Below are 20388 nucleotides of genomic sequence, written 5' to 3'. Positions count from 1 at the left end.
AATTTGGAAATGTCGGGAGAAGGATGGGAACAGCTCTTTAAGTGGGCAGGGGCTAACAGGTACCTGCACTTCTTCAATTTTGAAGGCATGGTACCGGCACTTCTCTGCACTGATCCAATGTTTTTAATCAGAGTGCCAGCACTTCTCAGAAGGAAACAGGTACTCTGGGCCAAAGAGTAGCTGCACTTTTATATTTCCATTTTAAACACTGGTTGGAAAATGTATACATTCTGAAATCCTAAATTACAACATCTTGCCCTACCTGAGGTTGTTTACACTAAAATAAAGGTCTAACAGCCTGATTCATCAATCTCCCGTTTTGCGAGGCCCTAATAGCGAATTATAGCGATTCGCTATTAAGGACTCGCAAAACGGGATTCATGTAGGATTAGCAAAATTTATTGCGATTCCTACTGATTCCTTAATTGCGATTAGCAAATTGCTAATCGCAAATAAGGAAAAACTCCCCATTCATTCCTATGGGCCAAAAGGCCCATAGGAATGAATGGGGAGTATTCCTTATTTGCGATTAGCAATTTGCTAATCGCAAATAAGATTGCGATTTGAAGGGTGCCAGGGGTGTCCAAAGGACACCCTGTAGCACCCCTCAAATGCACATTTGAACAGGTGTTGCGCACACACATGTCCAGAGGACATGTGTGTGTGTAACATGCAAAAGAAAAAAATGCACTAAAGTGCATTTTACTCTTTTTTCGCAATTTACCACCAAGTCTGACTTGGTGGTAAATTGCGACCAAATATTGCGAATTCGCAATTTCCAATTGGTTGATGAATTGGATTTAAGGAATCTCTATTAGAGATTCCTTAAATCCAATTCCTCGCAAATATGCGAGTTTCTAGATAGCGATTTTTGCATTTGGGATGATGAATCCCAAATGCAAAAATCGCACTCGCAAACGGCCAGATTCTCAGAATCTGGCCATTTGCGAGCGCAATTCTTGTTGATGAATATGGCTGTAAATATACATGCATAAATAACAAAATCAAAACCAACCTAATGTGGCTCTGAATGTGCCTTGATTTCCGCTTGCAAGTGTGAGAGCCGCTGTAAGAATTAAAGAAAGACAGGCAGACAGTACCTTTTCGTCTTGCATTTTCCTGTCCATTGTTTCCCTGCTCCACTCTGTGCACCTCCAGGCCAGTGAGACACACTAGCAGTTTGTGCAGCTAGGTATATCAGTTGGGGGAGGAAAAGGGAGGGGACTGGGGGAGGGGTCAACAGCCACAACCCGAGTTTGTATTAATAAATGCACGTAGATAATAATTTGACATAAGTGTATGATATGTTGGACAGAGCTGATAACTTAAGTTTTTTTGCAAGTTAAAAAAAATGAATGGTTTGTAAAAATAAAGAAAATGTTTTAAAAAGTAGCAGTCTTCTTAACACACTGATCTGTCCAGTTAGAGCAGTGCTTTGAGGACTTTTTTTAGTGCTGCTCCGAGAGATTGGTGTAAACTTCGTGTTTTTGCTGAACTCTGAGATTTTTTTGTCTGCTGTTTTTTCTATAGGGCAACCTAGAGTTATTGGGGAGACTTTAGCTACAAGGGGAGGGACGGAGATGCGGAAGCAACACTGAGGAGGCAGGGGTACACCAGGTCAACACTGGGGAGGGCAGGGGCGGATAAAACACTAAGAAGCCCATGAGCGAGTGCAAGTGGGGGGATGGAGGAAAAGTACGCAGCGACAGGCAGCCGCACAAAGGGGGGGGAAGAAGTAAACCAGGGAAATAGCTCAAAAACAAGAACTCTAAGAGTTCTTACACAAAATGAAACTAGCGCGTGAACATGAAATTGGACATCTACAGCTCAAGCCTGCCTGGGCTCCCGGGCTAAATAAATGTTGTGAGCTGAATTCAAGGCGCGCAACGCGCTGAAAATATGCCAGGGCACACCAAACAAGCATTGGCCGCGTGGCCGGGCCACAAAATGAAAAAAGAATGACAAACTTTTTAAAACGCAAGTTGTGCGCAGGCACGCGCGCGACGAAGAAAAGTGTTGTACATGTCGCCGCGTGCTTGTGCGTGTTGGGGTAAGCTGGTCGCCGCTTTCGCCGCTTTGGAAGCACTTCCAAAAGTGGCTTACTAAATGTCTCGATGACAGCGCATGTGCGCTGGATCAGCGAGACCTAATAAATTGTGCCCAAGCTCTACTTTGGGGTTTGGGGCACCTAAAAATGGATAACCTACCATGTTTGTCATATTAGGAACCCCCAGGGTCTCCCCTAGGTGTCCCAGGGGTGGGGGGGTCAGATATTTATAAGGTACACCCTTATAAAATGAGTTTTATATGTCCTGGGTTAAGTGAAATTTCACATTTTACTCTCCACATTGTTGTAAAGTGCTGCTCAAATTCGACTTTGATGCTAGGAGCACTGTGGAGGGAGGATCTGCATTATTTCTACAGATTCAGAACCCCTAAAGTCTTCCGTAGTTGCAGATGGGGTGGGGAGCCTGTAGAAATGAGTAAAGTACTTATAACATATATTTTTGTACGCCATAGTGCTGGAAAAATGGCCCAAGTCATTTTCCCCATTGCAAATCCCAGGCCACATGGGTTAACATGACAAGAGGTTAGTAACTAATAACTCTTGATGGAAAAAGGCTAGAAATACCATTCAAAGACTTCACAGAATGGCATTAAAAAATCCAACAATATCATATTGTTGAATTTCTCCTAAAATCCCACAGACACAAATTTATAAGACTTTCTTGTTTGTTGATCCAAATTCAGCATTCCAGGATTAGCCTGGCTGCTTAGAAGAGGTGATAAAGGACCCCCTGGGGTTAACCAGCTCCGCTGGGAGGACAGTGTGCTGCTACACAGGAATGTCAGAGCAGGGGGAGGAGTCATAAACCATGGTTTTCAAAGAAAGGGGATGGCCTCAGTGTCAGTTTCCACTCCACACTTTTGACCCCAAACAGACCTAGGATTAGGGAAGGTATGTGCAGATGGTGGGGGGGAGAGTCTATGGAAATAAACCATCCTAGGGGATATGTTTTGCCAGCTCTTGACTCTCTGCTTGCTCCAGAGAACTGGGAATACGTATCTGAGAGGTGCAGAGCCTCTAAGATCTGCTGCTTGAAACTAACTGAAGCAAAAGTGCCCTGTTGAGAAGATTTGCTGTGAAAAGATTTCTTAGGCCTGACCTCTGAAGACTGCACCATCTGAAACTACAGCCCTGTGGATTATCTTGCTGCACAATAACTAAAGAGTGGACTCCATGAAAGCTACAGGTTAAAGGAACTCATCTGGAATATCACCAACTAAATCTGCACATTGGAGATTCACCAGTGGATTTGTAAGGGTTTTGTACCAGTGGATTGTGGGAACTGAAGTCCTCAACTTTCAAGGACCGTCTTGGAGCTTCCAGACCCTTGGAGTGAGTTTGAGACACTTAGGGACCCCTTGAGGAACTTCAGGAAGAAGTTCAAGAAGTTTGGAGAACTTTGGAGCAACTTTGGAAAAAAGCTTCATAGAGGGACTGACTCAACCTGGCCAGCCAGGCCACCTGCCTTCAACCGCGAGCCGGCCAAGCCAACCAGGTTCGTCCCACTAAAAGCACTATTGGTCCAACTTCCAGAGTTTGATTGGGACTAGAAGAAATCTGAAGCCGGCAAACCCTCACCAGATCAGGCTACATGAAGAGCATCGATAGACCCCTGGAGAAAAATCTCCAGAAAAGTTTTTAAGTCTGCTCGTAGAAAAGCTGACTGGGAGCAACCGCGGACACCAAGCCGCCTGCCCTCCATCGCATGTCCGCCTGGATTCCTGGGCTGCCCCGCTGAAGCGCTAAAGAAAAAGTTTCTAAGTCCACTCCAGGGAAGTTGACCGGGAGCTCGTCGAAAGGCAATCCGGCGAACCCTCGACGAATCTGGACTGGCTGGGAGCTTTGAGGGTCCTTGGGGAGAAAAGCTCAAGAAAAGTTTCTAAGTGTAAAGGTAGAAACTGAGAAAGGGACCTGCAGCGAGCTGTAGCTGCTCAGAGCTCCATCGTGGTCGGCCTGAAACTTTGACTTTGACTCAGTCTATCGCGAACAGGTACCGCTATATTTTGCTAAATCTTTGAAAATTCATATCTCCTGTTCCCTACATTGAATATTTGTTGTTTTGGTGTCATTTTAAAGATAACAATATGACCTGTTTTGATAAATTGGTATTGGATTTTTATTATGTGTTGTGTCTTAATTATTTACTGAAACTGTGTTTTTAAATGCTTTACATACCTGTCTTTGAAGTTACGTGGAGAAGTGTGGCTCAGGGGTTAGAGGCGGCAGACCCGGAAGCTGAGATCGGCCCTGGACCAGGGTTCAATTCCCCACCTCGGCGGGTCTTGGGCTAAAAATTCCACGGACTTGATAATTCTCGCTCTGGTGCCTTCTCGACACACTGGTTCACACTCTGCAACTCTGGGCAATAGCTTGCTTAATCTCCACAACGGCCTCTTGCGGCGGGATGCCTGGCTTTCACCCTGCGGATACCCTGCCGGGGTTATCTCACAGGGGAATACCAGGACGGGTTCCCAAAGCAAGCGCTTAGATACAGACCTCGGTCAGTGATTTGCGCTATATAAATACTTGTACATTTACATTTACATGTACATGCCTGCTCGCAGCCAAGCTACCAAGGGTTGAGCATAGGAATACTTTTCTAAGACCTATGCTGAGTCCTACCATGTGTTAGTGGCCTTATTCCCAGTGGCAGACCTACATTTGCCCCTACCAATAACTCACTTTCCAACAGCAGGAATTTATGTTCTGTGAAAAGGTGACAATATTACCTTTCCTGGTGGCTTTAGGAGTCCCCTAATTTGAGCTGAACTTCTTCCATTTTGTTGTGCATCAGTTTGACCACATTTTTCAAAATACATTTTTAGCTGTTTCAGATATGAAATACCATTCCCTTTAAAAAACCATAACCATGTATTCCTGTTGCCTTAAATGTTAATGCTTCCTTGCACATGTATATCACAATGTGCTCTGCGATATTAAATAATTGAATATGGATTTGGTTTTTATTTTAACCTGAACTGTTCATCAGCCGTGACAAGCATGCAATGTTTCATGATAATCATAGGCCTAGAAGCCATTTTATTTTAGGTAATATATCTGCCCATCTCCTGCTTAGCCTCACTTTCAATGTTGGCAAAGAGAAGCATGATTTTAGTAGAATGTGTATGTATCTTTGTCTTCATTTCAAAGACTTCCTGCTTCTCTCCATGAGAGCATCCTACCTACTGCTCACCATTTAGTTGAGTTGAAGCAACAGTTCTTTCAAATGTTTATGTTCCATAAACTTGTATTGCGAGAAAAGTGTATAAAAACGATGCAAAATTTCACGTGTTTTAATGATATATGCTGCAAATGGCATTTTGAGCCAGAGCTCTGGTTGGTTGAAATAAATAATGGGTGTGTCGCTTAATATTTATAAATGTCTTACATGCATGTTAGACCATTAGGCCCTCTGACTTGTATTTTATTTCAAAACTTATTTATAATTTAATTATACATAATGTTTACACTAGTTTCTATGGCACTACGCTACTGTATTTTGAATGTATTATTACCTCTCTACTGGACAGATTGCATTTTTATCTGTTATTCACTTATGTATACCCTGTAAACAGGATCAATGGAATCACACAGCAGAGAAGGTCAAAATAATGCCACAGGGTTAACTAAATTATGAGGCACGAAAATTGTAAATGATGTGGCATAATGTGGCACATGTTATGGCAGTATTGCTTCATTATTTCGCCTTTTTTACACGTTTACACGTACTGATCAAACGTTTCACTCCATTAATATCCATGTAACACTTAAATAGAGCAATGTGCAGCTGACTGTTCATTTTTACAAAGGCCCCCTATGCAGCATCATGTGAAATGTGTGAACGTGTATTTAGTAATATTTGATCCGTTTAAGTTAGACACCATTTTTTTTGCTAAAGTCTGCAAATTCTGAAGCATATGATGAAATGTGTGGCAAGTGCAGCGAATCCAGCGCTCTGAAGAAAATGCTGCGGCATCGCAAAATCGCCTAATTCCAGTGTTCTTGTTTATGGGATTATAAAATCCGAGCTCTGGCAGCAGAGATCCACGAAGGTCCTCAGTACATAAAGGCATTTAATCCTGGTTGCTGGCCACATTATGCTACGGGCCATCATGAAAAAAGGCTATTCGTCTCCGGCAGGGTGCTCAGCTGGCAGTAAAATCTATCTGGCTAGATAGACTAATTTACATAGAGGCATGCCACATGGACCTGACGTCCACCGCGGGCAGTCTTATACACTTTGGCGTTCCATTGCTAGCTCGCGGTGGAAGTAGTATCATTGCTAAGAATAAGACCAGAATTTTTCTTTTTACTGTTCTGTTCCTCCAAAGTTTTAATCTGAGGAACCCTTTTTTTTCAAAAGGAGTACCTCAATGGCATTGACAAATATATAGCCAAAGACAAGGCTCTATGCATGCTGTCATAGGTAAATTACCTTCATTTCACATTCAATAAGAAAACCTCCTTCCAGGACCCAACAAAATGGGCAAGTGCATGGAAATGCTTTCTGATACCTCCAAACACTAAAAACAAAAAAAGAGTGGATAGACTGCCAGTTGCTTATGCAATTAGGGCTGTGGGAGAATAAATGTCCGGCTAGGAAGTCTTGTGCTTTCTCTAATGGTGCACAGTGGTGTCTCTTAGGTATATGAAGTAAGGCTCTTGTATAGACAACTATCAATTATTGAGGTTTAAAAAAATAATTATGTGTAGTGCAGGTGACCATAATAATAATAATAATAATAATAATAATAATAGTTGCATTGGTAAAGCGCATGGTTACACTGAGCCAGTGTGTCCCCGCGCTACTGTACTTGACAAGCGTGGTTCCACTATGGAGAGACACCACTGCCACACTTCCAAGCTATGTGCATAGGATGATCAAATATGTAAAAGTCAGTGATGCATTATGTCTACTGCATGTAGATGTGTTCTGGCCAATTGAGGTTGGTTTGTATTACACACATTGATGTCCTGTTATATCTGACTGACTTTATCCCACATTGGGTAAGAGATGCAATAACTTGAACAGAAAAACTAGCTATGATATTGCACATAAGGAGGATATTACAAGATGTGCTACTAACATCTATTATACTCATTTTGCCCGAAGAGGTACATTTCGCACTTTCTGCCTCCTCAAATGCTATTGTCCTCTAGAAATTTAAAAATTGTCCATCTTTAGAAATGGAGATGACAGCAATAATTTGTTTTCTATTTTTTGCATTACTTGTTGATGATTGAGTGATGGAGAACAAGCCTGGATTAGCTCTGGTGACACAGATCTGATCTTGTAGATGGCAGACAGTAATTATTCACTAGGGTACCATGATACCGTGATGTTGCTCTGAAGTCCTTAGAGAGTCTCCAGCCTCTTGATGTCGATCCGCTTCTGATGTACGACACAGCGAGTCTCTGAAGGTTCAACTGCTCAGAGCCTCTGCCTTAGGTTGATGAGGCGTGCCTGGGATGGCCTATTGGCCCTTTCCTTGGGTCCACACATGCTCGTTAGAGGGAAAGGGTCCTTCTTCGGTTCCACGGCATAGAAAGGGCAGGTCTTTAGATGTTCGGACATTGATGGGATGTCATTGAACTCCCATTTGGACACCGTAGAGAAGAGGCTGCTGAACTGCCAAATCTGGTTACAGCAAGAGAAAAAATAAAATAACAATAAGTAATATTAAAAGATACTAGCAATTATAATGTTTTTAACATTACCAGTCAGTAAAAGTCACATATAAGAATATAATATTTTAAACATTACAATAGAAAGCTATCATTATTAAAGACACTTTCAACCAGTGTTGAAGTGCATGTAAGACAACTCATAATATAATAAATACTAAACAGCCTGTTTAGCTCTGATGCAATATAAACAAATTACAGAAATTCCAAATTTCTGTATAATATTCCTGTATACTCTGTGTTACCAGATCCATTGATTAGGTCAACACCGAAACATCAACCTTTTATGTTGGCTAAAAGCAATGTAGAGGCCTTTAAGAAAAAAATAGAAAGGGTTTCCCTTGGCCTTCCTACTGCAGGAACCTGACAGTTCTAAGAACCTCCACCCCTCCATTAAATGGATGTATATGATGGTGAAGTAGGAGCAATCTTGTAACAGTTTCAGGAGGATTCTAAGATGCACCCTGTAGCATATTTATCTAGAAAAGTAAAATACACCATCTTTTGATCTAAAGTAACTTAAAGCAGTGGCCAATGCATGTAGTTGTCGTGGATTAAATCTAAAAATATTCAGAAGAGCTGTTAGAATTAATTCCTGATCACAGAAATTTGATATACTATTGTTATAAGGATACTGCTTGTCTCCTGATTAAAATTTATGAGCATCAGAATGTCAACGTTGGTTTCTAGACCAAGTAACAGACGATGACAGAGAGTCTGAATCCATTGAATAAAAAATGTAAATCAATTGGAGTAGTGGAGTGATTTAATCAGCTAATGTTAGTATCATATGAAAATTTGGGACTCCTAAATAAGAATTGAATTCAGCCTCAAGTAAAGGAAATGTAGTGTGCAAACTAGATCGTTGTATGAACCTGCAAGAGACAAGGAGGAAGTGGGCTTGATTGCAAAAGACACTGGAGTTGTTTTTTCAACTGTTTGCCAGACTCAAGAGGAAAGAAATTGAGGGATATGTAAGGTCATGTGGTCCATATATATATTACTGATGCCATTCCTCACTCTTAGTACAGGTTGACATATTGTTTTTTTTATTTGCTGAATACCTGTTTTACATTAGAGCAGAACAGTATGGTGCAATTATGGTTGCAATGGGTGTGGTTTCAAATATTTATGAAACAACAAAGGAGCGTCATAACAAAAAAAATTAAAAAGAGCAAGCATTTAGCAACTCTCACAGTCTCAGTCAGCTGTGAGGGGAACCTCTTTGGGTTGTTCGGAAAGCTCTCACTTACCAACCTGGTTGGTAACATGTTTCATCATTGGGCCCCACCAGGAGCGGCCGAATGCCACCCTTGTGTGCTGCAACGCCAGGTTACTGCGGAGCAGGCTTTTTCAGTGAAGTGTGATTTAAAAAATGTACCAATTGTGTCAAAGAAAGACATTTTAATAGTTTTGCCAATTGGACATAAATAAAAACAATGGTGTGGGATAAAGGACAAAGATTAAAAGTCCAGATTTATCCTATGTGTGGTCAACATGTTTCTGCCTCAATGTTAATGGTATATCAGGCGTTCGTCAGGAAAGTGAAGTAGAAATATTATAATAAACCCCGGTGGTACGGGCGCGCTGAGGCCCACCCTAGCCTGGGGTACAAGTGTTAAAAGAAAAAATATCAAAAAACACTACCTCAAGATTCCGATTTGTTAGAGTGGAACGGAGTTTATTAGAAAGTGCTAATCGTTAAAGCACCATTGGTCTCAGGTGGGGGGTGGTAGCAAGATGGTACACCGCCCTGTATGCTAGGCACCCGCTTGGTACCTAAGCGAACCCTCGATTGCTGGACCCCAAGTGGTTTCAAATATGGCAGAGTACTGTTGCATTATGTGGGTTGTCTCTTTGAGATTTGCTTATCTATGTTGATGAGTCACCTGGACTCACAACATATGTAAATATCTTCTGCGGTACTTATTGGGTTGCTGAAATGAAATCTTTTTAGCAATCCATCCACAGTCTGAGGGCCATAAAGAACCCTTTTTTTGCACTGGGCCAGTTTGCACAGATTTGTGGTTCTTAGGACCAGATGTATGACCATTTAATTTTGCAACTTGCAAATTGCGATTTTTAGCGACTCACAAAATGAAATGTACCAATGTGTCTCATTTAGCGATTCCAAAGGGGTCACCAATGATCTACCCCACTAATATTCATGAGGTAGGTTTAAATTTGCAACTCATTGGGAATGGCCTGTAATCATAGAGCTGGTGGCAGGCTGGGGTCAGCAGACCACCATCTCTGCGATTGTTTTTTAAATAAAGCATTTGCTTTCTAAAATGTAGCCCCTTTTACTTAAAAGAAAACAGGGTGCATTTAAAAAAGAAAAATGAAAAGTTTCCTTTATCGTTTTTTAAAAGTAGGCAGTGGTCTGTGGGACTACCCCCTGCACTTAAAAAATGTTGCCGCCCACCTTCACAAAGTTTGTGAATGGATTACTGCCTCCTTCACAGAGTCAGTAAAATATTAATGTTTAGCAACCGAATTCTGGTGGCAAAACATTTATACATGCCGCTGCGACTCTCTATTAGGAAGGTATGCCCTTGAAACGCCCTAATAGCGCAAACCCTATTTTGCGAGTCGGTAAGAGGCTACCGAATAGCAAAATTGGGTTAGCACATTTCAAAAGCCGTTTTAGCAGTTGCAAATGCACAATTCTCCATTTGCGACTGCTAAAAGGGTCGCATATCTGGGCTTTAGAGTTTTTAGATTGGGCACCACTCAAAACAAGAGAGCGACTAATAAATGCCAAGTCATGGCTGGAAGCTACCTCTTAATGATCATTCTCTTTCATCAGTTTGCACTCATGGTCTACTCAGCACAGCTCATTGACCATTGGTAATGTGTGCCACTATACTAAACTCTGTACTAAATAAATAAATACATGAGTCAATAAATATAAAGAAGGTAACTCTTCTTGAGGCCTTAATGGGAAAGCCAAGGCTAGCTGGTCTTGTTTTGGACTCTGATGACCTAGTTCAAGCCACCTGAAAAATGTTGATATTAATCTGAGAGAAAGCAACTTGATTGTAGGCTGTTGTTTCAGAAAGCAAAACTCAGAGAAAGAGAACAGAGAGAGAGGACTAAACACCATTGATGTGGTAGAAGATCCAGGTCAAAGAATTATGTGTCCAGAGGGGGCGTGGCTTGCGCGCCGCTTCTGCATGGCGGACTGCGCTTGAGCTCCGAGGCGAGTTCTCCCGTCGGGCTGATTTATCCGTTCCCCGACTGTCCCTGTGAGCGGAAAAGGCAGCCTGCAACAGCGGAATGTGAGGGGAGCTGTTTCCTGAGGTTTTCCTGCTGCTTTTGACACCGGCTGCATGTTTTGTATCTGACGCTCGTTTTCCTCACGGATGGCCGCCATTTCCTTCCCCTGACGCAGTGACATTTTCTCCTCAGGAATGCCGGCTTCGCTACAATGTTGCAGGTCGTGGGGGTTGCCCAGTGAGTTTCTTCTATGATGCCTGCACTTGGTAACGTTTTTGCCTATTTTATGCTATTTTCTTACTGCTTGGCTGGGAATTAAGCTGTCTACGCGCTATTTTTCTCTCAGTGCAACTTTCTCATTCAGGTGTGGAGATTTTTTCCTGCGAACTCCGTGCTGTGCCCTCCTGCATTAATTGTAGCTTTATCATTCTTTGGCTACCTGTCTGCCTTGCATATAAGTCCGCCGCTATTTTATTATAAGTGCCCATTCAGCTCAGTGTGCTGTATTTCTTATTTTGGGCTGAAGGCTGCGCAGTTTTGGCTCTTCTCTCTCCTTCCAGTGGCTATATATTTTTTCTTTGTGGTTACTCCTTCATGGCTACAAGTATGGGTCGCTCCATGAGTAACAAAGACGCTAAAGATGTTGGTACGTCACTGAAAAGACCTAAGGCGGTGTCTCCTACGCCTGAGTCTGCTCAGTCAGACACTACCTCCACGCTGGACACCATCTTAACGCGCCTTAATGAGGTACATGATATTGCGCAGTCCACGAAAACTAACACGGATTTATTACAAGTGAAGGTGTCTGCTATCAGGAATGACTTTAAAGCCCTCCCTCTTCGTGTATCTGCTACGGAATCTCGAATCAGTTGTGCAGAGGATGGTATGCATAAGCAATCCAGATCCCTCAACCACTTGGAGCGCTCAATGGCGGCGTTGCGCAGAGACCTAACTGAGCAGGAGGACCGTAATCGTAGATCTAACCTACGCATTTTTGGGCTGCCGGAAGATTCAGAGAAATCATCTTCATCTATGATAGAGTTCTTATCCCATTGGATTCCGGATACCCTACAAATCTCTTTCCACAGAGACTTTGAGATAGAAAGAGCACACCGTGTTCCAACGTTTCGGTCTAAGACAGCTACCCAGCCAAGAGCAATCATTTTTAAACCATTGAGGCATCAGCATACTGAACTGATTCTCTCTCATATGCGGAAAGCTAAACAAGTCGTCTGGGAAGGTCATCGGATCTCAATTTCTCAGGACTTTGCCAGAGATACGGTTTTATAAGGAGAAAAGGCTTCCTGAATCTTCGTAAACGTCTTTCTGAGATGGGTATTCCCTTCTCGTTTTCTGGTCCATCGAAATTCCGCATTACTTATAAAGGACGTTCTAGAATTTTTGAGGAACCGGCTGATCTAAATACTTTCCTGGACAACCAGTTGGAGATAGAGATGGAGATTCAAAAAGCGACTTCACAGTCTCCTGGTGCCTCGGGCACTTGAACTGTCTTCTTCTTATCTCTGGATGTATCTCTCTGCATGTTTGGTTCTCTCTTCTCTCCTGTTGTTCTTATGGGCCGACCTTAATGTCCATAAATGTTCATGATATTTTTCTGTTCTTCTTATGTTCACACTCATTTCTGTTCTATCCTTCTTTCTGACATTCATACTTGTCTGTTCCCTTTATCGCTCTCTTTCTAATAGTACCTCTTAGTATCTCTTTAATGTGTTCTTCTCCCCTATTTTACTCCGCTTCTTCAACTTTTCGTTCTTTCTTCTTACTCATTTAATCATTTCTTCTATGCTGCTCTTTTAGTTGACTTCCATTATTCTTATTTCTCATCTCTGTCATCTTTTCTTTCGACTTATTTCTCCATTTTTTTGATGCTCATCTCTTTATAGTTACTTTGCTTTTTCTGTAGGGGATTTTTTCTATCCTTCTTTTTTCTCTTTTTTCCTCCTATTCTGATATTTTCCTACTTTTCATCTCTCACATATATTATTATTTTTTTTTTTTTTTTGAAAATCTTTATTGAGATAAAGTCATCAGTGAGATACATAATACATTCGAAGGATGTACGTAATCATCATACAGGTTGAATGAACAATAATCATGGTCTTGTAGTGGTCGATAACTATATGACATGGGGATCATGCACATAATTAATGTGCCATTCATAATCAGTTGGCAAGCATTACTGTCGATATAGTAAGTACGTCGGATTCCGTCCCTTACATTATCCCCAAAGTTGTTCCTGAAAATGAATCATGGTTATGAGTAGATAGATTGTATCAAAATCAATGAAATGAGTAATGGAATAACAAGAAACAGAAAATTAGAAAATTAACATCGTCATCATCAAGCAGTTTTTAGACAGTTGTACATCATCACATAAAGCAGTAAGTTGATAGAGTCTGCATAGTCCGGTATCCTGACAATAGCGGGTGCCTAGCCGTTCATGGTGCCCAAGGCAGGACATACCCCCTTTCAATCCTCATCCTCCTCCGAGTCTAGATCCTCGTTTTCTGGGAGAGGGTCACAGATGTCACCCCTGTATCTGTTCCAAGGGGACCATATTTTATTCCACTTCCTGGGGCTCGCTCTGAGTACATACACTCCTCGTTCCACTACCATCAACATGTCCATGTTTTTGGCCCAACTTGCTGCCGTAGGCGTGTCCTGTGCACCCCACCTCTGTGCTATGTCTCTTTTCGCTACGGTGATGGCCAGGGTGGCCCATAATTGCCCATACCTGTCCAGATCATTGGGGTCCCAGATGTTTAAGAGGCATTTACGGGGTTCAGGCAGGACAGATATGTTAAGTGTCTGAGAAACTGTGCGTAGAACCTGTTTCCAGAACTCCTGTATTAGTGAACATTCCCACAATGTGTGAAACAGGGTTCCCTCCTCCCCACAACCCCTAAGGCAAAATGGGTGAGGAGCTCTCTGGATTTTGTGTAGTAGTGACCTCGTGTAGTAGACTCGATGCAGGATTTTAAGTTGTACTAGTCTAAATTTCATTGATATGCCCACTTCCTTCGGCGAGGCCAGTGCTTCGTTCCATTCCGTCTCGTCTACCGCCCCTATCTCTCTCACCCACCTATCCTGCAGCGGCAGTGTGGGGTCTTTCATATTATTGACCAATTTCTTATACGTAAGGGAGGTGGCGCTTTGCGACATGAACTCTGTCAGGAGCCTATCTTCCAACGGGGATGACTCAGGAAGATCAGTGCCCCGTGGAATCGCTTTAAGTAGGGCGTGACTGATCTGAACATATCTAAAGGTCTCGGTTGGGCCCAGACCATACTGTTGTTGAAGCTGCTGCAGAGGAATCACTGCGCCCTTGTCCCATAGGTCCCCCACTGTGGAGATCCCTATGTGGTCCCACTGTGTGAACCCCTTACATGCTCTGAGATTACCCAATTGCTTGGTGTCCCATAGTGGTGTTAGTTTAGTAATTCTGCCCTCCCAACCTAATCGAGCCTGCGCTTTGTGCCATAATGTTGCCGTGTGGTGTGTTGGGCCAATCAATCGTTTGACTTGGGTTTTGTTGTACAAAACCGAAAGCATTCCCTCGGTTCCTAACTGTGACCAGTCGGCCTTATAGGCCGGATCTTCTCGCGAAACATGCACCCAGGAGTTAATCACCTTAAGTTGGGCCGCCCAGTAGTATAGTTGGACGTTTGGAAGAGCAATCCCTCCTCCGTACCAACTCCGCACCAATTTATCATGGGCAATGCGTGCCGGGCCATTGCTCCAGAGGAGGTTGGAGACTATTGCTGCGATCTGTTTGAAGTAGCGTGGTGTCACTAAGTGAGGTGTATTCTCCAGAACGTATAGAAACCTGGGAAGCGCCATTATTATGTTTTTTTTAATATATATAGTTATAGTGTATTCATTGAATATGTAGTTATTTTTTTTTTAGGATATACATATTGCGTGTCATGCATTAATCTACTGTTCATGATTTTCCTCATGCTTTCTTTTCTTATCATGTTTTCTAATAATATTTAGTAATATAGCTATGTTTCGAACCATTGACTGCTTTATATGTGCTTATACATTATCTCAGTTAGAGTATGCTTATTTACGTTATTAAGCTGCTTGGCGGGACTGTTTTTTGTTTGTTACCAGTTTCTTTTTTCCTGCCATCCGGATATTATAGTTTTTTGGGGCTATTGTTATCAACTGTTTTTTCGACTAGTACGGTCCCTTACTTGCCTTTCCACGTTCTCCCTGATATGCTGTCGACGTCTTAGTGCTATTATATGCAGTTATGAATTGCTTATTCACTATGCAGTTTTCTTTTGTAGGACTTAAATTTTGTTTGCCATGCTGTACTCTAGTGTTCATGCTTTACATCTTGCTGATTATTCTCTTTAGAATTTGTTCTCTTATATTTGGTACTATAACTATGTTTCTCTTTATTAGACTGTTAGCTAAATGTGTTTATGTATTTTATTAGCTATAGTTTACTTATTTATCTTCTTCAGTTGTTGTGCGCTGCTACTTTTGTTTCTTACCAGTTCCCCTATTCCTATTATTTGGTCACCATATCTCTTTGGGGCTATTGCTATTACCTATTTATTTGCCTAGTACGGGTCCCTTACTCGCCTCTCCACGTTCTCCCTAATATGATGTTGGTCTCTTTTAGGCCTTCCCTCCTGTTTCTTCTCTCCCTCCTTTCTTTTCTCTTTTCTTCTCTTCTCCCTTTCTCTTTTTCTTGGATTCCCCAAATTTACCCGCCTAATGTGGTTCTTTTGTTTGATGATTGGCTCCTTGTAGTTCTGTCGTTGGTCTTGTTTCTGTCACCCATGTTGTCTTTTTTCGATTTTTATGTTTTTCCATGCCGGGTTTGAATGTATTATCCCTTAATGTTAAGGGGTTAACTCATCCGGTGAAGAGGTCAAACATTTTAGATTATTGTAAATCCCTGTCATCTGATTTGGTTCTTTTTCAAGAGACCAAGCTCACTAACAAAGAAGCGTTGTTTTTGAGGAAGGAATGGGTTTCGGATGTTTGTTGTTCTGATGCCCTGGGTAAACGAAATGGAGTTATTACATTAGTCTCAAAGAATTCTGGGTTATCGCTCCTTTCTTCTGAGCATGACTCTGAGGGTCGTTGGTTATTATCTAAATTGTCGGATGGCCAGCATGATTTGTATGTGATGAATATTTATGCACCTAATATTGATGATTCGTCCTTCTGGAAATCGGTTACCAAAAAACTAAATGACACCCCGCACTCTGGCAATCTTATTGTTGGTGGTGATTTCAATTTACCAATGGACCCCCTGTTAGACAGGAATTCTGCATTCCAGTTTCGTCCTCCTAAATCCCACAAACAAATGCTCAACATGTGTTCGATTACTCAGCTTCAAGACATTTGGCGTCTTCATAACCCCACTGGTAGTGATTTCTCTTTCTTCTCTTCGCCTCACTCTTCCTTCTCTCGTATTGACTATCTCTTAGTTCATTCTTCTCTTGTTTCATCTTCTTCTTCTCCGCTTATACATCCTATTTTAATCTCTGATCATGCTGCGGTCACTTTTACTTTATCATCGTTTGCCCCTCGTTCACGAGCTCGCTCGTGGAGATTGAATACCGAAGTTTTACATGACTCTTCTCAGGTTGCTGAATTCTCTGAAGATATTGATACCTTTTTTCGTGAGAACGAAGGCTCTGTCTCTTCCCCAATTGTTCTATGGGATTCCTTTAAATGTACTTTCCGTGGTCAGGTCATTAAATGTATGTCCAAACGTAATTCGGCTATTAAAAAAGAACTTACGGACTTGTCATCTGAAATAAAGACTTTGGAAGTTTCCTTCAGGCATTCTAAGGATCCAACTTGTTTACAACAAATAAAGTTACTTAAATACAAATATAATACCATTGTTACTAAAAGAGCCTATATTGGGGTACAAGCTCAAAAATCAAAGAAGTTGCTGTTAAAAAATCGAGCTGGGAAAATCTTGGCTGCTACACTAAAATTTAAGGACTCTTCTTTTAAATCCTCGCAGATCTCTTCTATTACTGACCACGCCGGTTCTAAAAAATTCCAAACACAAGAGATACTGGAAGTCTTTCGTGACTTTTATAATAAGTTGTATACTCCCTCTAATCAGTCCTCTTTTGACCAGTGTCAAGCTTTTTTACAATCGGTTCCGATTCAGTCGGTCTCTGATGCTGATCGCTCTTTTTTGAATAAACCGATTTCCCCCGACGAAATCGAGTCTGCGATTAAAACTACTCGGTCTGGTAAAGCTCCAGGTCCTGATGGGTATCCAATCTTATTTTATAAAACTTTTCTCCCTACACTTGTCCCCAAATTAAAATCTGTTTTTGACTCTTTTATTAAAGATGGGTCTGTATCGGGTACGTCTGCTGAAGCTACTATTGTAGTGATTCCGAAAGAGGGGAAAGATCATTCGGATCCTAAAAACTTCCGACCTATCTCTCTCCTTAACATGGAAGCAAAGATTTTTGCTAAAATCCTGGCCAAAAGACTAGAATCCTTTGTCCCTCTTCTTGTTCATCCTTCCCAAAATGGATTTGTGAAAGGCCGTCTTGCGCGAGACAATGTCCGCACTTTCTGTCATGTTCTCGGTGTTGCCAAACGCTCTCTACTTCCTGCCGCGGCCTTGGCCCTTGATGCGGAAAAGGCTTTCGACAAGGTTTCTTGGCCGTTTCTTCGTGCGGTTTTATGCGCGCACAATCTTGGTGACTCTTTCATTAATATGATTATGTCCTTATATTCTCAACCCAAAGCTAACATTAGAGTTAATGGTGCGACGTCCTCTTTTTTCAATCTTAGTCAGGGCACTCGACAGGGTTGTCCCTTATCCCCACTCTTATTTTTATTATCCATTGATCCTCTTCTTCGTTTGATTGACCTACATCCTGATATCAAGGGTTTCTCTTTTGGCCCTCACTGTATTAAAACTGCTGCATATGCAGATGATGTTCTTATTTTTTCGGATGATATCGTTCTGGCAATCCCGGCTATTTCTAACATCATTTCTCTATTCTCTTCGGTTTCCGGATATACCCTAAATACAGACAAGACAGAAATGTTCCCTTTAAATGCCTATTGTTTCCCCTCGCATATGGGATCAGCGGGCTTTAAATGGCAGTCTACACGCTTGAAATACTTAGGGATTTATTTTTGTTCTGCTTTGACTACCACTATTGCCTATAATGAATCTCAGACTATACTTAAGGTGCGTCGTCTTTTGGATACATGGTCTCCGAAACATATTTCTTGGTGGGGTCGCCTCCAAACTCTCAAAATGATGATCACGCCGATTATTAATTTTGTTTCATCCATGCTGCTGATTAAATTGTCAGATTCCTTTTTTCGCGAAATCGATATTCTGACCTCTAAATTTTTGTGGAATGACAAACGTGCTCGACTTGCCTACAAATTTTTGCGTCGTCCTTGTGATATGGGAGGTTGTAATTTTCCTGACTGGGAGAAATATCAGACTGCTTTTTTGGCGTCTCAAGGCGCTTTATGGTTTTCTCCGCCATCTCTGCATGTTCCTTCTTGGCTGCTCATAGAACAGCATTTAGCATCTCCTTTGCCTACTGCCTCTTTTTGCACTGCATCCACTTTGCATATCCTATTTTCCCGGTCTATAATTCTTGATACAATTGCGGCGGTTCGTAAAATAGACAAGAAGGTGGCAATTCCGTTGCATAAAACCAGGTGGACATCTATCTGGAGAAATTCCAAATTTAAGCTTATCATTTCTCCCACCCTCATTGGGCAGACAAAGGAATCTCTCTTGTTAAACATTTATATGGTGCTTCTGACGAACCATTACCCTTCTCTACCTTGGCTCAGAACCATTCCTTAACAAATCTTGATTTTTATACTTTTCTTAAAATTAAGGTGGCCATTGCTAAAGTTCGTCTTCATCCTACTTCTTCTACTATCTCTCTTTTTAATATTTGGATCAAATCTGGTCATGTTGCCTCCAAAATTTATAAATTTTTGTCCTCTGCTTCACTCCCTGACCAGACGGTTGCTCATCGTAAATGGTTACATCATTTTGATCATTCCACTACAGAACATATTTCCTCTGAAACTTGGCAATCAATTGGTAAATTCTCTCTTCGTAATAAAATCGCACCTTCTTTAATGCAGTCTAAGTTTTTTTCTATTAATCTTCTTCATTGGACGCCTGTACGGCTTCACTCACTTCACCTTAAAGAAGACAACTTATGCTGGAGCTGTGGCCTGTTGGCAGGCGACTTTCCTCATATGTTCTTTCATTGTTCCTTGCTTCAACCTTTTTGGAACCTCATTCAGAAACATCTCTCTCTTATCTTTGGTATTGAGCTCCAACTTTCCTTCCCCGTAATTTTATTAGGCCCACTGGCTGCCCCTACTCCTCTTTTTTTAGATCCATTGGAGTTACAGTTGTTGGATCTTCTCCTGACTGTAGCGGTGAAAATTATTCTTATGGAGTGGAAATCCTTTTCATCGGTTTCCTATCATACGTAGTGGGCTTGGGTCTCCTTTTTACGTAGTGCTCATACTTCGGTTGATCAAGCTCACCTCTCTCCATCTATCTCTAGTGGGGTTTGGAAAGCTTTGGATGATTATATGGAATTGTCTTCCAAGGGGTTGGTTCCTCAATTTCCTTTTGATGTGTCTGTCTAATTGTTGTCTGCTATTTGGTCTCCAGGCTGGGTTAGTCATGTGGGAATCCTTCTTCTCTCTTTTTTCTCTTCTCTCCTTCCTGTCTTCTTTTCCTACTCATTCTTTCTTTACTCTTTCTCTTTTTCTCCTCTCTTCCTCTCTCTGTTTCCTCCCCTATCCCCTTCTCCACATTTGATAGTGATTCATATGTTTTAAGGCCTTGGTAGAGGTTTTTACTTGAATGAAATCTATAGCTCTCATGGGCTATTGTTCATTATCTATATTTAATATCTTGATTTTCCTATCAATTCTAGCCCTTTTTTGCATATCTCTATTGCATCGATTGTATCACTTGTATTGCATTATATATTCATTCTTCTTACCATTATTCTCATCAATAAAATTTTCTTGAAATGAAAAAAAGAATTATGTGTCCATTTGTCAACCCCAGGAGGATAGAAACAAAAACAAAACAACTGTCCGGCTTAAGAACCACAAGAATCCTCTGCCACTCTCGAGTGTTCCAACATTTGTGTATGATTATAGGGAGGTTGGCAAAATACGTCCATTACGGAGTCTGTGGCTTGAAGTAGAAAGTTTTTTTGGAGTTGAAAAACCTGACAGTCTCAAAATGTCAAGCTTGGCATTTGCATAAACTTGACTGTATTGTATTGAAGGCACTTACCAGTTTCCAATGCTTTTGTGACTCATAATGTACACATTATGCCCCATTAAAAATTAATAGAGAAATGGGGATGAAATCGGTG

General features: G+C 41.5%; 1 protein-coding gene across 2 annotated transcripts in view; it reads right to left on the bottom strand.

Moving 5' to 3' along the window:
- Positions 1–983: 983 nt before the first annotated feature.
- Positions 984–20388, bottom strand: part of FBXO40 (F-box protein 40) — an 85408-nt gene continuing 66003 nt past the window's right edge. For both annotated transcript variants that reach the window (XM_086935615.1, XM_086935616.1), the window contains exon 4: positions 984–7706. In XM_086935615.1, coding sequence (XP_086791741.1) covers positions 7500–7706 — 207 coding nt within the window. In that variant the 3' untranslated portion in view covers positions 984–7499. The remainder of the gene's footprint in view (positions 7707–20388) is intronic.

This window comes from Lissotriton vulgaris, chromosome 8 (assembly GCF_964263255.1).
Source record: "Lissotriton vulgaris chromosome 8, aLisVul1.2, whole genome shotgun sequence".
Lineage (NCBI taxonomy): Eukaryota > Metazoa > Chordata > Amphibia > Caudata > Salamandridae > Lissotriton > Lissotriton vulgaris.
This window is presented reverse-complemented; position numbering and strand designations above follow the sequence as displayed.